General features: G+C 26.3%; 1 protein-coding gene across 1 annotated transcript in view; it reads left to right on the top strand.

The window, feature by feature from the left end:
- The window catches only part of LOC129961609 (synaptogenesis protein syg-2-like), a 251,873-nt gene that overhangs the window by 158,684 nt on the left and 66,561 nt on the right, over positions 1-26,628 (top strand). The window contains exon 3 of the mRNA XM_056075114.1: positions 2,786-2,921. Within this exon, the coding sequence (XP_055931089.1) occupies positions 2,786-2,921 (136 nt within the window). The remainder of the gene's footprint in view (positions 1-2,785; positions 2,922-26,628) is intronic.

The raw sequence follows: 26,628 nt of genomic DNA, 5'->3' as shown, positions 1-26,628 counted from the left end.
AAACATTTAATAAGTATGTCTGGGCAAAAGATATAATCCTATAACATTTTATAAAAAATAATTTAAAATCATCTCAATAATATTATTTTGAGAGGTTTACTTTCCTTAAAGTGCAATATATTTTATATTAGTTTCTTCCAAAGAAAAAACTTTTCCTTAGTTTCCACACATTTAAACAAATGAAATTTGCTTTATTTAAAGTCATTACTTCATTTATATTAAAAATAATTTATTTGTACTTAATTCACACCGAATATCTAATTAATACTTTCAATCTTTTATAGACTTATTGCACGATATTTAATATGATGTATAATGGTGAAAGTCATAAAGATATTCAAATTTCTAACAATATGTATAATAATATCTGATATTGTCATCAGCAAGCATAATTTTGTGTCGATAGACGTTGAAATATATGTTTGACCTTTTTGTGTTTACCTATACAAAAGTCAAGTTTTAGGCACAATTCGCCAAACATACTGCAGACCGTACAAATACACTTTTGTGCATATTGAACGTTAGAATTGCGCAGATTATGGAAAAAAATCTTCTTTAGCTTTTAACAATGGAAGAAATTAAAAAAATTAAATGCTTGATGACGATGGATTTTTTTTTCTCAACAAGGATAATTTATTAAGAAGTGTAAAAAAATAGAATATTTAAAAACAACTTTCAAAATTCTGGAAAATTGGTCAAAATTCTGGAAAATCTTTTTCAATTGGTATTCTAAAAAAAAAGATTATTTTTTATAATCAAAATGAAGAAAAAAATCGATTACGACAGTAACGATTCTGTAAATTTTCACAATAAAAAGCTGAAGGTCTATTGAATTTAAAATTAATTAAATTACAGACAGGAATTTTTAAAAAAATCTGCCTAATTGCACATTCTCTATATTAGGAGAATACTTCTGCTAAATTTGGGAGCTCTGACTTATATATCTTGTAAGGTTTCGGTTGTAAGATACCATGTAACACATGCATTTTCCTTTATCAACATTATAGAAGAGTAAGACACTGAAGAGTTTGAATAGTGATGAGACAGTAAAAATTTTCAAACCAAGGAATTAAATTCAGACATTATCAACTAAGAGCGTTTTGAGGGTGGATCAATTATAGTTATGCATGTTTTCTTACTTGTGGGTGAAGAAAGTTTGACAGCTTTTTATAAACTATGGTCCTTGAATAGATTGAGTTTAGTCCTAGCTAGTTTTTAGATTCAGGCTTCTGTTTTATTGGTTTCAGATCGTTATAATAACTTCATTTCTCGCCTCCTTGCACTTTCGCATGATTTAAGTATATTTTAAGTTCCAATCTATAAAAGTGATTATTCAAAAAAAAAAAAAAAAGATCGAGAGTGGGCACTTTAAATATTTCTCGCATATTCTCTAAAAAAAATATTATTAAAAATAATACTTTGACTTAAAAAAAATATTATTAAAAATAATACTTAAATTTTTGAAGCTTAAGAAATATGGTGAATGTAATGGGGGCTCCGATTTTTATTTTCAGACTATCATGAATGAGAATTGTGAACTACATGCATTGCTCAGTAAAGAAAATCGATATTTGTGCTTTAATTACATGATACTGACAAGAATAGCATGTTTAGCATGTCATTAGTGTTTTTATTAAATTTAAGACTCGTTCTTTAGCGAATAATCACTGACATTTAGTTAAACAGTCAGTACTAGAAATGGAATTTGTGTCTAAAATGGCTTGTTTCACACTGAGTACAAAAAAAATTGGATAGAATAAAAATTGTAATAACAAAATCAAATGCTAATTTCATTTATTTATATCACTGCGATTTTGAATTGCGTTTATAAGAATGTAAAAGTAAAACCCGATAAACGTCATACATTTGAATGTCTTAGTTGAGAATTTGGTAAGATTCTACATTTAAAATGCAAAAACTGTAATCCGAATTACATTTACCTAATACGATTTTTACACACCGTTTTTACACACATGCAAAAGTACAGACTGGCAGATCCCTTAACGGATTTGGTTTCAAATTTGTTACAAATTAGCAATTCAGGTACAAAATTCGTATATTTAATTTTATCTATATAGTTTTATACATTTAGTAGTTATCGTATTGATATATATTCTGACAGCCGAAAAGACACATCTCTGAATAAATTTCCTTTGTAATTTGATTGAACTCTATAATTTTTGTCTATAGACACAATACTTCCTTTGAATACTTCATATATATATATATATATATATATATATATATATATATATATATATATATATATATATATATATATATATATATATATATATATATATATATATATATATATATATATATATATATATATATATATATATATATATATATATATATATATATATATATATATATATATATATATATATATATATATATATATATTATTGGTTAAGTGATGAAGAGAAGGAAAATTTTAAACTTTGTTTTTCTTCTATAAATAAAAACAAATTAATATTCGAAAAAAATCTTCAATGAAAAGGGAGTAAAATTCTATGAATGAATTATAAAAAGTATCCATATCGGATAATGCAGATGTTAAAGCTTCCACCACTCTCTTCTATTTCTCATATCTGATTGAAATCTATAGGCCTTTTTTGGATATCAAATTCAGCAGCTTAAAGCTATAAAATTTTCTCTCTGTATATTTTTTTGACTACTTGCTATTTTTAATAATATTTTGATTGGACTAATTGGCACACATAAAATAAAATTAATTCAAAACAATTTCAGTCTTTTTGATTTATTTCTTCTTTTGCAGAATAAATTCCCGCATGGTCCAAGCATCCAAATGTATAAAACAGATCTTGCATCAGAAGGAACATACAGGTGCGAAGTGTCTTCGGAAGCTCCATTCTTCGACACTGTGAGAGATGAAAAAGAACTAAGAGTGTATGGTATGTATATTCATTTTAAGAACTATAATTTCTAAAAAGAGGACTTTTTTAAATATCTCTACAAATGCAAGGGAATTCGATGAACAAATAACAAATTACAAGCGTTACTTAGAAAAAGAAACAGAGATGTATAGGATATCAATAAAATAGGTATCATTGGGTAACTGAGAAAACACAAAATGTGATGAAATACAGAACAATAGCATTTTATTATTCTTGAGGTAATTGCATTCGACTAAATTTAAATTAAATTGTCACTCGTGTTTTATGACAATTACTATTACCACATACACTGCGATCATATTTTGAAGCTTCGTATCGTATAATGATGGAACTTGAAATGATAACTATCTTATATAATATCTTATTCATTCTCGTACAATTTTTCAGGAAAAGGAACCCTGCTAAATTTGCAGAAATATTTGGAAATCATTGGGTGCTAGGTTCGGACTATAAGAGGGAATGTAGAATATTTCTTAACAAAAGCTGCTAGGGAAATATGTTTGTAAACTACTTAAAGATTTTATCTATTTTTTTTTTAAGAATTAGTTCAATCCATAACGAAATATTTGTATTCCTGCCATATCCCTGCCATACAGATGGTTCGATCTTATCAACGCACATACGCATTATAATGATAGTAGAACAGTTCAATGTAAATTTCTAAAGGAACTTAGTTACTGTATAAATCAAATGGCTGGTAAAGAATGGATTGCACAATAATTGATGAAAAATTGCCATGATAAATTTTTGCACTCTAAATTTAAAAACGTTAAAATTCCGATTCATTTGGTAAAAAAGCACAAGTGAGAATTTGAGAATAGGGTTTAATTATAAATCAATATAATGATTCTCAAAGATGTTTTAGCTCTTAAAATGATATCACATTTAAATACAATTTCTAAAACTTTATCTGCATTTTTTAAAATTTTTAACCTTTTAATTGTAAAGTTCTTTAAATTTGTATTTTGAATAAAGTAACCTTTCAAACAGACTCGGAAACATTTTAAAGTGAATTATATGCATGAATTGGTTTAATAATATAATGCATGGCATGCATTATATTTTATAATACAGCAATATAGTAATATAACGTAATAATATGTTAAGTTGAGGTAAACTTATTTGCTCACGCAAATTGTGCAATACAGCAGATTTCCCAACCAGATTGAATAGCATGCAACTGTAGGTTTAATATTAAATTTCTCTTAAATGCACGTAATATATTTTATATTCAATTTATTTTTAACTGAACTACATCACCAAAACTTTATTTTTTGATAAAAACAGTCGAACTTCTTTCTCGTACCTAGCAACTTAAGAAATGCACATGAATAAAAGAAAAATCATAAATTTAACATGTAGACATTATAAAAATGGAAATATCTAAGAATAGTTAATGAAATATTTACACGAAAATTAATATTAAAGGTTTAAACAAATGAATTCATATTCAATACAAAAATAAAGTTTCTTAATACAGTATATTTATCTCTGATTCGGATAAATGCATTCATGCATTATTCAAACCTGTTTGTGTGCATTAAATGCAAACATACCTTATTGATATCAGTTACAAGAAACAAATATATTCCAATGCATTATTTATGAATAAGAAATGAATTTTGAGTTAAAAATTTCTAATATAACAAGTTTAAATATAACAGGTTAAAAATTATAGATTAGTTTCATATTATAAACTTTAAATTTATCGTAAGAAAAACTATGATTTATTTCATTTATACAAAGTAAATTTAGAAAAAAATCTTACAAATGTTTTTCTTTCTTATGATGCATTTTTTTAGTATAAAAATTAATTTTCTAAAGTGTAAAAATATTTTAAATAAGGATAAATTCCCCCCAAAAAATATTATATTTTCTTTTGTAAAAATAATTAACAACATTATGATTATATATATATATATATATATATATATATTAATATTTTATATTTTACTAAATTTTTTAATATTTTAAAATGATTTAGAATAACATAATATTTGAAAATAATTAATTTATAATAAAATATTTTCTTCTAAATATTTTTCTCATTCCTTGCTTTTTCTAAATATTCCTTCTATTTATTTAAACTTCTAAATATTTCTTTAAAAAGTTAAAGCACTTTAATATAACACCAATTTAAGATAAAATATTTAATTAAATTGATATTGGCCTCAGAATGGGGATTCAGAAACGGGACAGTAAGAAACTGCAACATCCAACTGATATTTTTAATAAAAATGATCAGTGTGATGAACTGATTAAATATATTGACTGACTACTAATAATACATAATACTATTTATTATTATAAGTAATAACCAACTGATCGCATTTGCTGTAACATTATGATTTCATGTGTCTCATTAATATTTACCGAAGTAAAAAAGAATTTACTATCGGTTTCTAACTTGCTAAAAGCAATTTTTCTTCCAATTCAACAATCAGTTTACGAATCATTTAATATTTTTATAAGCAAACCAAATTAATCTCAATTTTATAACTAGATATCTCTGCTTCATTAAATAGTGACCAGATGTTCCATTAAGAAATGTCCTGCAAAATGATGTGTCAATTGGGAAAATGTTCCTCAAGTGCATTCATCTTTAAGATTTTCTCCATATACATAATTAAAAAAAAATCAGTTGTCCTTACGGTTTCAATTAAATTTATCACGATAAATTATATTAATGAGATACTGTTTATAAAGTTGATACAAAGAAGCATTAATCATTTATAAATGCCTTTAATCATTAATAAATGGTTTTAATTTTATTTCTCTTTTATTATCATGGAAATTTTTCTATTTTTAAAGCATGGCAAGGAGTTAAAATAGCTCAAGACATCCGATTTAAGAATATACAATCATAAAACCTGAAATCACAAATTCACAGAAGGAAGAATAGTTTCTGAAAAATCTGTTATTTCTTTCAAGTTCCATCCAAAGGCACCTAAATATCGAGGACAGATATTTTCTATTTCTAACTATAGCAGATGTCAGAATAGATATATGGTTAGGCAACCACTGCAATCACTCTATCATGTGAGAGGTTTTCAGAGCAGGCTCCTTGATTAGTTTTCTGACCTAGTATGATGTCTCTCCCAATATGACGAGAACACATATCATTTTATGTTGGAATTCCGTTACTTCTTTTTGCTTTATCTTTCAAGGTATTTTTTTTATGAATATCCTACTTATAGTTGTCATCATTTGTTATCGTGGACAAAACACATGGCATTTCAAGCTGGAATATAAAATATAAATGCTTCTAACCTATTTTTCTAAATCACGATTTCTAAAATTTGCTGTGAGAATTCTGCAATTGCTTTTAAAAATATCTAGAGAACAATATCTGAAAAAGTTTTTTTTTTTAGTCTGTTGAAAAAAAGTGCACATATGATAGTGTAAACATAATTTCAAGTTTAAAAACTTCATTTTTTTTTATTATTTTTTAAAACTTTGAAGCTAAGAGCATTTTTATACAATTAATTTTTTTTCTAAATAAATCTGAATTCGTGTAGCTTAATTATTTATGTGTAACCAAAACATAAATACTTAAGTTAGGCTTAATATCAGCAGTTCTTATTTTTTGATCTATTACCCTCGATAATAGAATTGAAACCTTCCTGATATTAACCCTTTGAACTCGAATAGCGCCTCTCACTCACCATTCAAGATGGTGCATCATTTTGACGTTTTATTTATTTATTTTTCAATTTTGATTGTTAAAAACGCCGGCAGAATGGTAAAAAGATGCAGATTAATTTTTCCAAGAAATTTGACAAGAAATCAAACAATTATGTATATTTATTTTTCAGAGAAATAAACAAATATTTGTGTTACGTGGATAATTATGTATCGAAATACTTTTCCAAGGGCAAAGGTTTAATAAATTAATGTTTTCAGTAAATAATAAAAGTTTTCCAAGCGTTTTTTTTTTTTTTTTTTTTTTTTCATTTTTCCTCCCTGAAATATAAATATGCATAAAAAAATAAAACATTTACATTCATTTTCTCTGTCTTTTTGCAATGTAAATTTTAACAAAGAATTAAGTAGCTCCATTTCTAAATTTCAGTAAGTTTTTATATATTATTACTCATATTATACTCAACCAATTTTCCGATTTGAAACAGTTTCAAATACATTTTATACATTACCTTTATTAATTATCTTGTAAAAATAAATTACAATTTAATAAATATTCTGATCGAAACAAACTATATACATTTTGTGTTCAAAAATAGCCTATACAGTTTAGATTACATTTGCTTAACTAATGCAAACCAGCACGAATAAACACATGATGACATTAAATGATAAATTTTACCAAGTTTAAGAACAAACTATCTTAAATGAAAAGTTAATAAATTTACAATGTAAAAACTATAGGTTTTATAATAGAAATTTTAATAAACAATTTTGATGATTATATATTCAAGCAATTAATACTAATTTACAGAAAAATGATAATTATAAAAATTTTACTGTATATTGCTTGTAAGTAACCAAGTAAGATATAATACATGGAAATAAAAAGAAGGTTAAAAAATGTATGCTAATTTAATTTAAAATAAATTAATTATATTTTTTAATTTAATTAGTTAATTTTAAATTTAATCAAATTGAGAAGTATTTGCTTATTGATATTAACTTGAATTCAAATTAGGCACTTTTTTTATAATTTACATCATTATTTTAATTATGTTACATATTTCTTACAAATTATACACTTTTTGTTAAAAATTAATATTTTACTATTGTCTGACATACGGATTGTTTGTGAGAATTAAACACAATATTATGAATTAAATTTTATAAGCAAAATAAGGTCAAAGTTTTTCAGTGGGCCCTATTGAATTTTTAAAGGAAGATGAAATAAATTCTTCATTTTCTTCATCATTATTTAAATAAGCTCCAGTCCATTTATCTTTCTTTAACTCACCAATTGTGATTAGTTCTGAAGTGTTGGCATTAAAGTCACAATTCATATACTCTCATATAATTACAATCTTCTTCAGTATTGAATACAACGTACAACTACCCTCTGCAGTCTTTGTGTCACATAAAGCACTTTATCTGTGCAATGGTTACAAAAGAATTAGCACTATGATGAAATGGTATAAAAATTTAAATGGGCTATAAATACTAAATTTATAAACGAGGCTTTACTACCTATTATTGAACAAAAACATAAAACATGCACAAAAAATATCAAAAATAAAAACTATATATATTCTTAATGAAACCAACTATAATAACTTAATGTAAAACAAATTTCAAAATTTGAATTGATGTCAGTCAATTAAACTTTTATACTCTGAGAACTAATCGACTCTTCTATATTATACTAGACGCTTTTGGCGACCACGTGGTCCATCGGGGATATTAGTTATGTTGATTTCAGTTAAATGATTAAGGTATAACTTAATATCCATGATCTCCCCAAAGCCGTGCTATTTTAAATGCCTTACTTAAGTTCTATTTATTCTGTACGATAGCATTTCTAATGAAAAGAAGAAAAAATTAAAGAATAAAATATCCAGCTCTTAATTTTTTTTAAAATTTTTTTTAGCCTTCCAGACATTGTAACTTCAATTTTCAATTCATATTGTAACAGATTTAAGCATATTCTTTCTTCTTTTCTTTAGCTTTCAACAATGGAAGAAAATTCAGAGATAAAATCAACATGGATACACTGAAAATAATTGAACAATATAGTGTTAGGAATTAATTAAAAAAAAAACTATATTTTTAAAAATGTGCACAGCCATCAAATTAGTGTTATGAAAAAGAACATACTTTATACCTATTAAACTTGGAAACGGTGTAAAACTCAGTTTCATACAGTAATATGTTTGGAAATTATAGCAAAAGAATACCAAAATCCATCTTAGTTTTTAATTATTCAAAATTCTAAATTAAATTTTTAAAAATCTGTCCTAGGGACAGATTTACACCCATCAGAATATATATGTCTAACAGTTGACAGATATAGATCAAATGGTCTTGCCTGGAGAGAGCCAAAACACACATATATTCATCTCGATTATTAATGAAGATGAAAATGTCATATGTAAAGGGATTAAAGAATATTTATTGTTTAAATGCTTCTTATATTTTTAAGGAATTATTACTATTATGGGGAAAAAATGTTTCAGTTACGAAATACAAATTTTCGTTTCAAACTCAAAGACAAAAGTGCAAGAGTTCTGTTAAATTATTTCTACATAAAACACGGCACAGTTGCAACGAAAAGGAAACGTGCGTTGAATTTACTCCTCATCTCCACAGTGTTTCTCGCAAGATTATCAAACTATTAATTCGAAAACTCACCTGCAAAGATTCCATGTATTTCATTCGATTGCCGCACAAAGCAGTTCTAATTGATTATGGGTTGGATTCCCAGCCGAATTCGAAACTACAAGGTGATCACGAAAGCCTTTGCAAACTCTTTTCCACCCTTTAATGCCGGAATTCAGCGTAATTTGAAATTTTGAAGCTTATTTGAAATGCTCTTAATGATTGTTAAATTAAAATACTTTCCATTTGAAAATTATTAACTACTCTCAACAAATGTTTGCTACTAATTAAATATGCAGGAAACCAAGCCTTTTATTCGTTTAATAGTGCACATGAAAAGATGTTTAGAAATTAGACTATTAATTTCTCGACAATTAATGAGTTTCATCATTTTAAAACGATATCTTATAATCATAAGACAACAAGCTATCATTATCTCAACATTAACTATGATTGATTAAATTATTGATGAATGGGCTTATGTTTAATTTATTTCACAAGCCGAATAATATTTTATCTGCGAGAGTGTATAATTTTAAAACAAAATGTTATGACAAGATTTTTATTTGAGCGTTGTAGAATCCAATGAATTTCATGTTCTCTGATTTATTAATGGGAAAATTTATTTTTACAATTATTGCTAATTTAAATTTCGATGCGGTTGAGTTAGAGATATCAATGTAGATTAAGAAATTAAATCAATTCATTCTAACGTGATATATGTTGTATAATTTAAAATAATGTATCCCTTGACTAATATAAATGAAACATACATTTTATATTAGTCAAGGGATGTATTTTCCTCTCTACTTTATAAAATTATTTCTCAATATCGAGCATTTTTTGTTTAACTTCGTCATTTTGTGAAAAGGTATCGAAATGCGAGTCTCAATTTTCTTAACATTACCTTTTTTTAGTCAAATATTTTATACTGTTCTACCTCTTTTATATAAAGAGCACATATATCCATCTAATATAAATTAATCTAATTTTGTATAAAGAGCACATATATCCATCCACAATGTTAACACATATATCCATCTGGCATATTATGTTTTTCAATTATTTCAATTTCCTTATTATATATACAAATAATCCTACTGATTGCCAATCAACCCAAGCAGAATTCTGTACAATAACGTTGATGGAAATCGCGATATTTTTTCCGTGTATATTTCTGTTTAATTAATTATTATTAATATATAGATTGATTTTGCTTACATTAAAAGTGCATAAATATGTATAGTATATAGAAAAAAGATTTTGAATGTTTATTTAAATATTGTAATTTCTTTCTTCTTTTCCATTCTTTGTAAATTAGTATTCTGACATGTTTTAATGCATAAATGTAAAAAAGAAGTTTTTTATCAATCAAACTATTCATAGAATAAGCCATTCTAATTTCAAGTAGCAAGTTAGGGACTGATATTTTGTAACTTTCATTTAATTGGATAGAATGTTTTGACCTAGAATTCGAATAACAAGCTCATTTACGCATGTCATCTAATATTTAACAACACATTTTCTTCCTCTTTGTTAAATCATTTGTTTTTACCTCCTAATTCAAATTAGATTTATGCATTCGGCATGCATCACATGAGCATAATTAGCCTTCTTAACGCATTCTTTTCTATGTATGAACTTCTAAATTAAATGCATCGCAAAATATTGATATAGCAGATTCGACGAAGAACTAATGCTTTAAAATCCAAACAGACATTTTAGAATCTTCAAAGGGCAAATATACATTTTGGTCATTACTTCCAAACTTTATTTTATACTAAATGGTAAATCATTTTTCAAAATGCATGTGTCAAACCAGTGTAAGTCTTCAGTCATGGATCTTCACGTATGTTTTTTCAATACAAAGTAGTTTGTGTTTAACTTCATTCTAAAATGAAAAGAAGAAAAAAATATGCAATTGAGGCCTTTTATTCTTCGATCTTTGAGATAAAAAATTTCACAAAGATGTACAACAGTGAAGTGGAAAGAACACTTATCCGAAATCTGTTTCGGCTCACTGAGCAAAAATTGCCCTTCGATGCCTTTTTGTCATTATATTTCTTAAAAATGTCTTTTTTTTTTTTTTTTTTTTTTTTTGCTGAAAGCTTAGAGGATTCACAAGTGGTTTGAAATTTTAACTTTGAGAATACAGATTACAAACTATAATTGAAATGTTTTTAAAAAATCTTCATAAGCGATTCGAATAAATAAATACATTGTTACGGATTTATAATAGTGACCGCCTGCTCATTTATTTTCACAATAAGGATAAGATTTCAAAGATAGTTCTAAAGGATGTTATGAATGAATGTTGTGTCAATTATTTCCAACGTGTTTTAGCAATCAATTAATGAATTGGGATTTCAGAAGATTTTGTCAAAAGTTTAATACAAATATTCTCTTTTTTAAGTCTTTTTAAGTCTTTTAAGGCCAAATTTTATACCCTTAACTCATTCTGCTTTTAATAATCATGTTCATGGAAAGCAAGATCACATTATACTAAAAATAGATTTGTTTAGTATGAAAAATGAAAAATCACTAAAATGTGTATATTTTTGATAAATTCGCTTTCGAAAATTAAAAATAAATTTAAATTCTTTCAGAAAATTATTAATAATTCTGCCTTTTAACTGTACATATATATAGTTATATGAATAATATATTTTATATTTCATATAAAATATATTTTATATGAAAACAGCTAATTCTATGATGAAAACAGCTTTGTATGTAATTAAGTAAATATCTTCAATCATCTTGCCCATTTGTATATGTTGTTTATGTCTTTAAGAAGCAAAATATATAAAGTTAGAAGGTCCTCTAAGTTATTTTTATGCTTATCTTTAAGCTATTTTATATGCAAATACAACAACCTCTTTTAGAATGCAAATTATTTAATTCTTCATTTAGGAAAATAATTTTGTTGAAGGTAATAAAACATTTAAATGAAAAGTATAAAAATTTTTTTAAATATTCAATATATTTTTTCTAAAAGGTTATATTACCAAATGTAAAAAAAAAAAAAAAAAAAAAAAAAAAAAAAAAATATTATCTAACCAAATATTTCAAGTTTAAAACCTCTCACAAATAATTTTATGAAATGTTTCTTACATATAATATTAAAAGTAATTACTGGGATGGCTAAATTTACAAAAATTCTAATTTGATCAAATTTATTTCGAAATAGAATTTACAATTAAAATATTTTTTTTATAAAACGAAATACATTTAAAAAAAATTCGTTTAAATTCAAGGATAACATTCAACTTGATTTTTCAGCCTAATACATTTTTTTCAATTGGCAAATATTAAAATATGGGATTCTTTTTTCAAACAGTGTATTCGATTTACAAATCCCTGTTTCAGAAGATCACTTCGAAAGCCAAACATACCTCAACAAAACTTTGCGGGATCAATTCTTTCCCAAGAACATGACTCAACATTTTTTATTCTTCATCTAAGCTATAAATCATCTTCCTAAAACAGCTGAGGAAGAGTTGAAAAAAGAATCTTCAATCTTCTTAAACACTTTTAGAATCTTGATTACAGTCCTCTCTTTTAATTGTTGATTATTTTACTTTCAAAATACTTTCCTCTTCTTTCAGATCTTCTTACAGCTGTTTTTAAAAATAATTGCTAACTGCGTTTAAATGACTTTGTTAACTTACACTTAAGAAATTTTATTTTATTGTTTAGAACAGAATGTTTATGCTTGAACGTTCTAAGCAAAGTTTTCTTTTTCCTTCTAAATACTTTTATTTCTTTATTATTCATATGTAGAAACAATCTAATCTTTTTGTATCCAACTGTTCTTAACACTCAATTGAATTGTATAATTTGATATATTAGATAAAATATAGAGTACCTCATTTAAAGCTGTTGCTCAAAATAACGCATCTTTTTGCAATTAAATACCGTTATAATTATTTAAAATTATGTATTTTGCATTTTTTTTTTCAGGAATAACAAGTGCTAATGTTATATAATTCTGTTTATTGCTCATATGAGAATAAATAAATGGCATAATTTTATGCATGGCAAATATGTATAATATAAAACTATATATATATATATATATATATATATATATATATATATATATATATATATATATATATATATTATCTCATATATTAGTTTTTATATGTAAAAACTATACTATATATTAGTTTGTATATATATAATAATAAACTAAATATATAATATAAAACTAATTATTTTTGTTAGCAGTAAATGCCCAATGAGGTCGTTGCACTCTCTTCCCAATATTGTACGGCATTCAAAATAACAAATCGTAGAGATACGTTACGTTTCACATTGTGAAAACAGAAGAATGAAAAATTCCGCATTTGATCTTGAATTAAACATTTAGTTATTTCATCAAGAAGAAATTGATTAATAATTTTGCATTGTGTTATATAATAGCGTAAATAAATCTGAAACATAACATAAATCTGAAGAAAATGAACTCATTTTTCATGAATAATTTTCAGTATTCTCAATAAATAAAAACACTTAATAACAGAACATAAGAAGATTTGGAATGTTAATCCTTTTCTATGATCTCAAGTGTTTAAATCCTTAATTAAATTATGAAATGATCATTTCTTCAAATTAATCTCAATTCTTCAAAATTATAATTATTTTCTGGTTCAGGGAGTATCTAACAGTCTAATATGTATACTTTTCAAGTCTTAGAAAAAATCTGAGATTTTTACCGAAAATAAAACAATTTATGCTTGAATAAGAATGTGTAGAAGTTTATTCTTTCTAACAATCAGAATTTCCTACACATTAATGAATTTCCAGTGTTTTTTCTCTTTAATTTTACATACTACTGCATAGTTTTTAACAACATGAAAACAATAGTTTTCTACTGAAGTTAAAAATTAAAACTGTGCTTTCATTTTATAGAACATTAATAATTAAAATAGCTTAAATAAGTATAAAAGCTGACAGAAACAAAGTTGGTAGCCTATAGAAGAAGAAAAAATGTTTGAAAAATGTCGATAACCGAAAACTCTACATGGAAAATACTTGAAATGGCTTATAATAAATACTTGTCACAAAAAAAAAAAATCTCAAAACTACTTATGGATAAAGGATATAAAAGGAAAAATCACTTTCATTATATTTTATTAACTAGAAATTTCATAAAAAAATGTTGAAAACACACTTCTAATTTTAAATAGAGTCTGAAACCATGGTATTTTTCCAAGGAATTCTTAATAAGAATTTTGGGCTTTTCCTTCTGTTTTAAAATGCAACAGTTTTAAGTAATTTTCGAGATTTTATTTCTTATTGATTCTTATAATGTATAAAATGAAATCGAAACACTATTATTACATCTTTTTTTATTTCTTCCGCTATAAGGTTTCAATATATAGTGTGAAATTAATCATATTTCTACGTAAGCGTTTTTTGCTTCTTTGAATAACTTTAAAAATTTAATAAATGATTAAGAAAATTACTTATCTGTGTTTTTTTTTATCTTGCATAAGATTTTAAAATACTGGAATTGGAATTGAACTTGTTTGTCAATTTTAATTCAAATTTCGAAATTGCTTTTCAATTTTATTTTTATTATTTTTATTTTTTGCTTTATTTATTTTTAAATGTTTTGTATTTTATTTTTTTTCTCAATTTTTTACTCTTGTTTATTTAAAATAACACGATTTTTTTTTAAATTAATCGTGTTATGCGTCTTGGATTAAAGGAAAAATAATTTATTGTCACTTATATTAAAAAACGCTACATTTTATGATAATAGATTTTTAAATGAAAAATTGGGCATTGGGCATCTATTTAGAATATTCCGTGCGAATAACTGTTAATTTATCTTCTCTTAATTTAAACTGTTAATCTATTAATTTTCATCAATTCTAAAAAATTATAAATACAATTTTAAAAAGTAAGTAAGCTTAACAAATAATTCCTCTGACAGAAAAAACGATTTATTTGTTAATAGTTTTCTCTCATTCAAAACGATAAAGTAGATGCGGTAGTTGATGAAATTCTGTTCATCAAAAGATAAAATATCAGCTTGCTGATATTAAGCAATGGGAATAAAAGTAATTTGATTTCTTTTATTTTTATATTAATATACGTTAATTTAAAAAAAATATACATATTTTAATTGAGTTCTCATTTTTTTCAAAAGTCAAAATGAAAGACCAACGTCTATATTTGCATACAGTCGATATTATCCAACGTTTTAAAAATTCTTTCAGCAAAAATTCCTTCCTTATTTTTTTAAAAATAGCTCATTTCTTCCTTTTAGTTTTTATAAAGGATTATCTTAATAAAATATATTTAAAAATCTCATATTAATAAACATTACTGACGATTTAAAATGCATATGAATAAATCATTTGCACCTTTATCTATGAAAAATTCGAACTGAAGAAACGGGTTTGTATACATTTCATTTTCTTTTGATACGCCTTTAGCAAGGAAAATTACTAAGCAAAATCTTTTAAATCTGCGAGCAGTATTTCCGAAACATGCAGAACAACATTTAACATCCCGAATTGCGAACCTTGGGTAATCCACTGAGAAAATTAAAATTCTCAAGCACCAGAACACGTTAATACCAGTGGACAAATAAGTACGTAGGGAGATTTGGTGCCGCGATTAACCAAGGAATTAATGGCAGTAACTTCTTTCTTATTCTTCGACCAACGACAAAATACATCAGCAATTAAAGAGACGGAGGAAAGCATTCTTATCCAAAAATTTAACTCAAACGTCCCTTGCATAATTCATCAAATAGCACTCCATTCATTTTATCGTTCACGATTATTCGCGAGCAAATTTGCTAGTTTGTTGAAGGGGGTGTGTATATTTAGATCAGGCCGTTAAATATGCTAATAGAGTAATATCTCGAAACTTGGTTAAGGACTGCCCGTTTTATTGGATACGAAATAAGGAAGTGGATGTCGATTAACGGTTTGAACTTTTGAATGTTAGCTAGATATTTTTATGATCCAAATATAATGCTGCTATTTGCGAATTTAAATAGCTTTTTATTATAAAATAAATTGAAATAAAGTATTATTAAATGCATATTTCTATTAGTAAAATAAAAGATACATATTTTTATTTCAATTTTTCCCACTGTTAATCTTTGAAAAATAATTCATTGTTATATAAGTTATAGAAACTTGCGATCGATTTTTTCTGCACCACTAGATGGCGCCACTGTTATGAATTCGAAGTTTAATTAAATTAATTTGTTAATTGATTTCTTTTTGAAAATATTAAAATAATTTGCTAAAAGGGAATATATATAAATGTAATACAATTTAAAACTCAAGAGTATTGAGAAAAAACAAAAATTGATTATAAAATTCTATATCTTTAAAAGATGAAACAAGTCTTTTAAAAATTGCAATAACAGCAAGCAAATAAACAAGCAGTTTTTAGATTGATACTTAAGTCATAATATATTTTGATTTTATAACATTTAATGAAAAAGATCATTTTCTCACATCATACTTTTGTAGAATATTCATAATTTTGAATAGTTTATAACATTTTTCTCATTTTAAATCTATTTTTTGACGTTATTCCAGTTTATTAGAATTATTCAATGACTTTTAGAGTTATTCTAATTAAATAAAGCATAGCTTCATTATTAAATGCATTTAATTCCATGGGTAAATTACCTTGGATATCTAAATTAGTCCGAGTATTGAATTACCAAATGAAAGTAGATAATAAATTTGTCATTATTTATTGATCATACATAAATAAATTCAATGTGACTCTAAGATTTAGTGAAATCTATTTTGAAATCTTATTAGTTAACCAAATAATTAGCGTTACACATCAAATTTATTATTGATCAAATTTTTTTTACACAGTTTCTTATTCATTACTGTTTCACATACTCAAATCATCAACTCACATGGTCATTGATCGGATTTATTTGAATCATCAACTTATTCAAATTCAGGTATTTCTACACATATATGAATCACATTTATCATATCTGTATAAAAAATTTATGAAGGCTTATAACTCTTCTGTTATATACATTTAATTTAGAATTGTCCTAAATAATAGAAATATAATTTATGACCTAAATTAATTGATGACATTGTATTATTTCTGTCATGCATTTAACTCAGAAATAACATAGATCATGCAATCGCCAAATATAAGGCAGTATCTATTAATAACTTTTAAAAGCTTCAGGTTTTGTTATACAATCAAAAATAGTGTCAAATGCTGCAAAAAATGCGCTTCTTTCGTTTGTCAGATATATTCCTGAATGGAAGACGACATATTAAACTATTTAAACTTCAACTCCACTCATTGTTTTATTCCATACAAAGCATTATTTTAACTTCCATATTAACAGTTATGAGGCAATGAATTTTGATTTCGTAAAAATTCAGATAATTTTGTTAGAATAATTTGATGATGAATTATTATTGTTGTTTTATTAGTAACAGAAGAACAGTCACATAATCTTCTTTTATTATTTAAGAAAAATAGATTACGATTTTCGAAAAATAGAACAATACAGGCTTGATTAAATGAGGACCATTTCAAGCTCTTAGTCATATCTTCGATCAGTTGAACTTTAACAATGATTCCCACTGCCTTAGTTTGCATAGTTCTATATAAAGACAACACAAGAGAAAGTATTTATTCGATGTAAAATAAGCGAATAACCTAATTGATACTTCTCGATGAATTTAAAAGAATGTAGGCTCACCAACTGAATTCTTATTATGCCAATTTTCAATTAATCCAAGAGCAGGATTCAAAGGGTAGAGAAATTCTACCATAACCGTAATAAATTCTTGTTACTCTATTTAACTGGTGGGACATAAATTTTTCAATACTTTTCTGGAAAAAATGCACCGTTCTATTATATGTTCCAGCAAAAGACTATTTTTTAGAAAATTTCACTTAAAAAAACGGCAAAAATTTGATTAGAATAACAATTTTTTTTCTTTATCAATTAGTTTATTGTTGAGATAGTTCCATGTATCCTATTTTTCAATTTGTAGGGCCCTTGTTAAATCAATTAGGGTAATTTCTCGAGAATAGAGAATTCTTAAGGTCGATAGTTATAATTCCATTTCAAATTTAGATAGCTAATTTTCTTTCACTGTCATTTCTAGTGTCATTTCATTTACAATTTTCTGCTCCAAAATTGAATTTGGATTTTTCTCACCAGAGTAAGAGCAACTGTTGCCAACCCTAAATTTTAAATTGCAATTAACAATTTGAGCAAAAGTTAAAGAGATCGGCCCAGATTCTCTGACTTTTATTCGTTTACGATAGTCGTCAGTCGAATCTACCGCTTATGGGCAATTCAATTCCACAAAGAGGTGATACTCTGATATGAGCACTTTCAGATGGCCTGCCTTAGGTACTCATAGTTGATTGCCCAGAAAAAAAGCTTCCTGTAATTCTTTCCTTGGAAACAGTTGCAAGAGAGTGAGGGAGCATGTATAGGAATGCCTTCTCCTTTCTTAGTGAAATGTCTTGACTTATAAGCACTTTCTGGAAGACAGAAAAGATTTTTCTATTCTTTTCTCAGAAATCGGTTAGAATGATTTTTTTTCTTTTCACGATGGAAAGTTTCAAGCATGAGAAGAAAAAAAAAGTCACTTTTTTTAAACATTCTGTACTAGAATAATCGATAAATTATCCTGAAAGTTTCCAAATTCGAAAAAAAAAATTTGAGGAGTGCTTTTTTTTTTTACTCTATCTTAAAGTATGGTATTGTGTAAAGTGTAAAAATGAGATCGAGGCGACATTGTTAGCAAAATTGCATTTCAGACCTTCAGGCCAACGACAGTCAGTTAGTTAAGTTATATTAACGTCCCGTTTTAAAGTAATAGTAAGGCTATTTTAGGATGGACTTCATGGTCAGATGACGAGGACAATACCTGAACTGTCACCCTTTTCTCCAACCAACGACCGTCAAATTTCACAGAATTTCACAGAACTCCATGGCGAGTCCATTGCGGAATCAGCTTCTAGTTTCTTATTCACTTTCTGGGAGATAACCTGGAGGTAGGCCAGGAATTATCACTTCTTCAAACGACCAGTATTTCTGACATAATTAACATCTATGTTTCCCTTTGTATGCATGTTTATTTATGCTATTAGAAGAATAGTATCAGTATAACAAAACTACTATCTCTATCATCTTGGATCCATGTTATTTCTGCTACTGGAAATATAATATCAGTACAACATAGCATAAGAGGCTGCATGAAAGAGTTAGACTACTGGTTTTCTGCCTCCAGCTTATTTCCTCTAGGAAAGAGAGTTAGATTTGGCATGTACGCATGCATACTGTACTGAAATTTTTGAGATCGGTTTTATTTAATGATGAGGCATGTTTTGCTGTACAAATTGATTCTCGATGTGTTCACAAAAGGCGGGAAGCAAACTCGATATCTTCCTTTTAACACAAGGAAAGAGATCCCTCTACAGAAAGTAAAGTTATCTCATGGGAGTAGTGTTTTTAGGTGAAAGAACAGAACTACATCTAACTATTGTCACATGGAGCTTTCAATATTCGAAGGTACACTTTCTGATTCTTATTATCCATTGGTACGCAGACGACAGATTTCACATGGTAAACAGCTAATATCCGCCTGACGTACCAAATTCTCGAAGTAGACACTATATTACAAAAGAAATGCTATCTGCTTCAGTCCATACTCTCCTAATGAGTATATGTTGGACACTTTCAGGAGGAACACTGCTTCCAAACTTTTCTTCACATTTTACAAAGGTTAAATTGCTTTACATGATTACGTGATTCCTTACACAAATGAAATTAATTGGTTTAATTAATCACGTACTTCTCCTTATAAAAATGACTCTGACGGAAAATTTATATACAGTTTCTGTCTAAATTAATGTAATCATTGGAATCATAGGTGGATAATACAAATGATTTAAGGTGAAACAAACTCCATTTACAGTTGGGATTCTTTTTTCCGAAATGTCCAACAATATTGATACAATATACAATAATCATTGGAAATGCAAATGGATAATGCAGATTATTTAATATGAAACAAACTGATTTTATAGTTTGATCTCATGATTCCAAATTGTCCAACAACATAGAATAATAATTGGAATCTTAGATGGATAATGCAGATGATTTAATGTGAAAGAAATTCCTTTTACAGTTGGGGCCTCATGATTCCACAATGCTCAACAATATTGTTACCATATATGGTAGGGTGTTCAGAATCTCAAACAACATCGTGTAGACAACATTCATGTGCTTATAATGAAGAACACAATTACACAAATCAGACGCATTATCACCTCATCGATAAGAATAACTATTGCAATAAAAATCTTCGGTAGCAGAGGTTAATGAGGAAGACAGAGGTTAAAAAGCTTATTTAATAAAACCTTTATCTTTCATCCGTCCTTATCTTAACTTCGAATATTTTTTTTTTCTTACACTTGTAGCTTCTTGATGGGAAGCTCTCGTCAATTGCATTCCTTTCCACATTGTTTCATCCAGGAACTTTCACTTAAATTCCTTATAGGTGATTTTATGTTCCTAATTCTCTCAACAAAATTATTTTAAATGCTGAATCAGAATAGGCTTAGAATCCATGCTATATCCATAACATTAAACCTATTTTGTAATAAAGTGTATATGGCTCAAAATCTTAATAAACTGAATTCCCATGAAATGATAGTGCCATAATTTCATAAGATTTGTAACTATATTACTCATTTATATTAAACTAAGGGTCGTTTTTTGCTAAATTTTAATTTGACTTTCTGATTCCTGAAATAAACTGCTGAAGAATTAAGCAAATTTTTTCTTACCTAGCTTTCTGCAATTAGAGAAAATAAAGTGATTAAATATTTGATAAATAAATGAGAAAAGCAAAAGATTGTTGAAAATTATGTAAAAAAAAATATTGTAGGAAATTCTCAAAACTCATAAAAAAATCTCAAGACTAAATCAATCATAAAATGACACAAAAAATTATTATATTTTATTCAAAATTTATTACCATTAACTCATAACTTATTATTACTTTTTGATAAAATTTCTAATTTCTTTTTCTTCTCCAGCAACCAGATATGCACTTAATAATTAAAGAGTAATTATTGAGTGCATATCTGTATATTAATATTAGATTACGTCAAAAAATTCTATAATAGTAAAAATAATATTATCAACGTTTTATTTTAATTTTAGGATAATGAAATTGTTTATGTGAAATAATATTTTCGTAAGATATGGCTTAAAAACACCTAAATGTACTTAGTTTTTAATTAAAATATTTTAATTAATTTTTGGACTTGAAACATCAACAGCAACCTGTAACTTATCTGGAAAAGCACATGTGCCAAGTATCATCAAGATTGGCTAAAATGAAGATTTGCATGAAATGCATGTAAATAAAAATTCATGTTTTTTTATATATATTTAAGGATATTGTTATTTTACACTATAGAATAGAACGCCGTCTCATACCCGCATATCCGCAACCATTCTGGTCACTGAATGGTTTGATAGACATGTTCTATAAAATTTCAAGGAATTTTAGTTTTTGATGATGTATTTTCTTTTTACATGAAATACGAAAAATTCTTCCCATTTACTAATGCATTGCTTCACTTTTATTATGTAAAAAAAAAACATGCTCTCATTTTGCTTTATAATTATATCTTCTACAATTAGATGCCGCTTATGAAGCATTGGAATTATTTTTCAACAACAATAGAACTGAAAGTTATAAGTGTAAAAGCAAAATATTAAATACTGTTAAGTTGCTCTTTTAGAAATATTAGACATTTTAATTGATTCATATAAAAAGCAGTAAAATGTTACTTTTTTTGGAGAGGATGGGATCAATAATTGCAACAAGAAAAAGACAGAAAATCCCCCCGATAATTGCTTTCATAATTGGAAATATAAATAAAATTCTAAATAGGTTTATTTAATATTAATTTCGCTAAAAAAATAAACACGTGTGGAAAAGGAATACAAAACAATTGTCGATGTAATATTCATTTAAAAAAATAAAAAATTAATGACGTTTTGCACTAAATAGGAAGAAACGTTTCCATCTAAAAACAACTGTTTCACTGAGTTAAATGTTAAAAAGGCTAATTATGTTTGAAATTTGGAGAGAGAAAATTATTTCTACTCACGCTATCCTACTTGTTAAGAAATAAGATGATAAAAGTCTTCTTAATTTTGAGATGTTTTTAAATTTAATTAATCAAATCTGAAGTTAAGTGTGAATTTTTATGACGGGGAATTGAGAAAAATAATTTCTTTCGCAGCATATTATTGTCTTGTGAATTTAAGAAATTTTAAAACCTCTATTATTTTGTTTCGTAAAATATTTTTCTATATATTTAAGCTTTAAATTTTAAAAGTTGATTCTTTCAGTTAATTATTACTGATTATTGATTTTGGATAATATTACTGCGGATATCAAAATGTCTATAGCTCTTTCGGGTTTTTTTTATCTAAGAAAAAGTATTAATTTCATCTGATTTTGTTCTATTTGTTTTGGATTTCACAGTAGTGTAGCCATGTAATAGATAAATGAACCAAAAGAAAGGTTAAAGTTGTAATCCAAGAAAGCTAAGAAAATAAATCTGTCTTGGCATTGGATTCTAAAAAAGGAACTGCCAAATTTTGTAGTAACTTTGTGCTTATTCATCTTCGATTTAAAATGGTAATTATGTGTAGATTAGGGGAAAATATCGATAGGTACTTTTAAGGTACAGTGGTTGGACTTCTATGTTGAAACATTGTAACATGATGATGTTTTAGCTCATTCATTCGTCATGATTGCATCGGCCGTTAAATTCTTCATATAACAAATCTTATATCAAATATTTTATAAGAAGAATCTTATGGGTCTATCGCTCTATTTATGGGCTAGTGAGCAAAGGTAGAGCATTCAATAATTTGCCATTAGTCTGCCCACCTGTCCCATAACAACTGAATTCGTTTGTTAGTGTAACGGTTACATTTCCAAGATGTAAAAAGACATTCTGTGCACTCTCCCGTTTTATTTTTTTTAATAGTACTAGTTTCTTTTTTTTTATTTTTATAGTAAAGATTTTCTATCATTCAGTTTACAGATAGTATACCTATCTAAAGGAATTCTAACAAATATTTTTTTTTCCTTTGGAATTTTGAAGCATTTATCGTTCCTTAAAGGCAACAATGGAGTTTTTACTGCTTTATTTTCACAATAAACTCAACTGATGCTTAAAAAGCATAAGGCAAAATCATTAGAGGGTGATTAGACATCTCCATTGTGATTGAAAAGTAATCAACTGCGTTTCGAGATTGGAATGAAATTATTATGATTTAATGATGCAACATCTACATCATTAACATAATGATAAGAAAATAGTACAACAAAAGCATTTTATTCTTATTCAAATAACGATTAGTTCAAATATATACACAATAAATATAGCATACTAACAAATATATACCCAATAAATATGGGTATATATTTGGTAAAATATAAAGTAAGTCTCTATAATAGAATTGAATATGTGCTTCAAAGTGTTCTTGCAGGAAAGGAATAGGTGATTCATAGGAATAATGAGATCAATACGTCGAATTTTCAACTTTAAATAATAATAAAATTCTTTCCTTTATTCGATTATATCAATTTTATAAAATTTTAATTCAATTTAATAACCAAAGCTATATTAAGTTAAATTGTTGGAGATACGAATAATTTCCTAAAATTATCTCTATATCAATGTATAGACTCCCTTTTCCTTCCCGTCAGTTAGTGCTCATTTATTCAAATTAAATATTTATTTTTAATTCCATTGTTTTGATAATATAAATTTATAACACATTTAAATTTACGTTGCCATCCAATGCTTTATTTGGAAATTTAGTCTTTTAAAAATACTAAAATATTTAAACTTACATAGTCTTAAAAATCAAAATCGATCATTTAAGAATTAAGAAAAATATGAAGCGTGTATTTAAATAAAATTCCACGAATCCTTCAGTTAAAGAATTTGGTTTACAACCAGATAATATGTAGGAGTTTGAATGCGGAATTATTTCAATAAATCGCGTATTCAAATAAAAAACTGAAGGTAGAATTAAAATTAATATTTCTTGTAAACATAGACGGAAGGAAACTTTGAAAGACAAACGGACGAAACACCTCTTTGACAAAGTCAACATCAAAAGAATCCAAGAAAATATGTACTTTAACTGAATTGTCACTACCTTGATGAATGTAACCAGTTAGCTGTAGTATTTATTTATTTAAATCCCTGAAGCTCACCTTTTTAAAGTCAAGCGATGACGCATATATAAATGGTTTTATGGTAAATTTTGCAAAAAATTACGATAAAGTGAATAAGATTTCATCTTTGTTATATAAAAAAAAAATGTATATCGACTGCACCAAAATAAAGTTTTTGATTGACTGGCAGACACATCGAACGTGCTTAAGTAGTTAATATTTATCGAACCATACTTTATGGCAAAGTGTTCTTGCAGGAAAGGAATAGGTACGATTCTACAAATTATCTAAGAATGGAAACTTCAGAATAATCAGCGTGCCTTTCTGGCTGGATGGAAATGGAACAGAAAACCTTATTGAAAATCGAATTTATCAGGAATACGACGATTATGATGTTGAGAAACAATTGACTAAATAACTAAAGAATGCTCAATCAATAATATTTTGGAACATTATTATGCTCTTATTTATTATACTATTTCATATTTCCTTTTTCGCCATATTTTAAATGTTTTTTTTCTATTTTATCTACGTAATATTTGATTTTATTATTTATTATACCGTAGGACAAATGAGCCTGATTCATGTCTTCTGTTTTGTCCTTTTTGGTGAATTGCGGTTTTATCAGAATGGATGTGTTGCTTCATAGTGGCCCATTTTTTCCATTTGGCTTTTGTCTTTGGCGGGGGGGGGGAATCAAATATACAAAGGTTGCATTCTCCATTTTTTTACTATACAACTCTTTCAATGTTTTAATATTTTCGATTTATTTGACACTTGAGCATAATTTCCAAAAAAAAAAAAAAAAAAAGGAAAAAGTTGAGGCTTAAAATATAAATAGCCATTAAATTCTAGCATTCAAATGTCTAAAGATCCCACCAAGTGCTTTATGTTTTGTAACGAAAATGTAAACTAAACATGATTGGTTTAATCTCATAATTATAAATAACTAGTTTAAATGAAATTTTAAAATACTCTTTTATCTCTCAGAAATTTAAGCACGGAGTAAAACGAATGCAATAGCAATAGTGGTTCAGTTTTCTAGAAAGGCTGCTTAAATGGTCACAATTCTTATTCGAAGAGTTATTTTGCTACGAGATAAATACGAAATATTTTTGTATAGAGAAAGTAAGAGTTACTACTCCAAGCAAACGTTTATTTATTTTTTTACCCTAATGGCAAAAAAGTATTGGTCTAGGCAAATTCTCAAGCAATTCATTCATATCTATGGATTTATACATGGAAAAACATGAATGGAAATAAAGTACATATGTTTACAAAATTTCGACTATGCCATTGCAAAGATATTTATTTAATTCTTCATTTTATATTAAACAAAGTTCAAGATTTATACAAAAATGGCGAAAAAAGATGATGTTGAGAAATGAAAATACTTCTTTTTTTTAGAAGCTATTTTTCAATACTTTGAAAAAGTAGAAAGTTGCATGCTAGCAGAACTGTCTGATTCATGTAAATTCCAAATGTATTTCTACGCATGTGTCGAAATTGCGTAAAGTTTTATAAATTTTCCTATTTTAAAGAAAGAAAGAAAAATGGCCTTTCCAGTTATATTCTATTTGAAAATCGATGAAATATTGAATCTGCATTTAGGGAAATTTATTTACTTTCTTATTAACAAAGGAAATGAATTTGTGGCTTTATTTGAAAGAAAAATTATTGTTCAGACACTGAAATGGATTTTAATACAAAATTGCTTTTCATACGGCAGCTCAATTTATATGAAAGGTAATAAGAATATTATTTTATTAAATTCAAATTGTGACATATTTTATAATAAATTAAAATTAAAATTTTAGTATACATATTTCATATAAATATTTAGTTAAAGTTTCGTACGTTAAGTATAAACATGATTTTTCTTTTAAATAATGAAATTGTTTCCCATCTTCTTTGACTTCAGAAGAATTAAGAACAAAGTAAAGTCCTTTCGCCATGTTTGAAAAACTTTAACCTATTGTTAAAATTGCTGCTAATTTTTATGTTCTGTGCTTTTGCTTATACTTATCTTTAGTATAAGCTTAAATTTATAAGCTTTTATTATCTTGCCTATTATTAAGCCCAAATGAACATGACAGATAATAGAAAATTTTATTTTGCCTAAATATTTGTCTATTAAC

This window comes from Argiope bruennichi, chromosome 2, assembly GCF_947563725.1.
Source record: "Argiope bruennichi chromosome 2, qqArgBrue1.1, whole genome shotgun sequence".
NCBI lineage: Eukaryota > Metazoa > Arthropoda > Arachnida > Araneae > Araneidae > Argiope > Argiope bruennichi.
The sequence above is the reverse complement of the archived record's forward strand: the minus strand, read 5'-3'. Positions and strand labels throughout refer to the sequence as shown.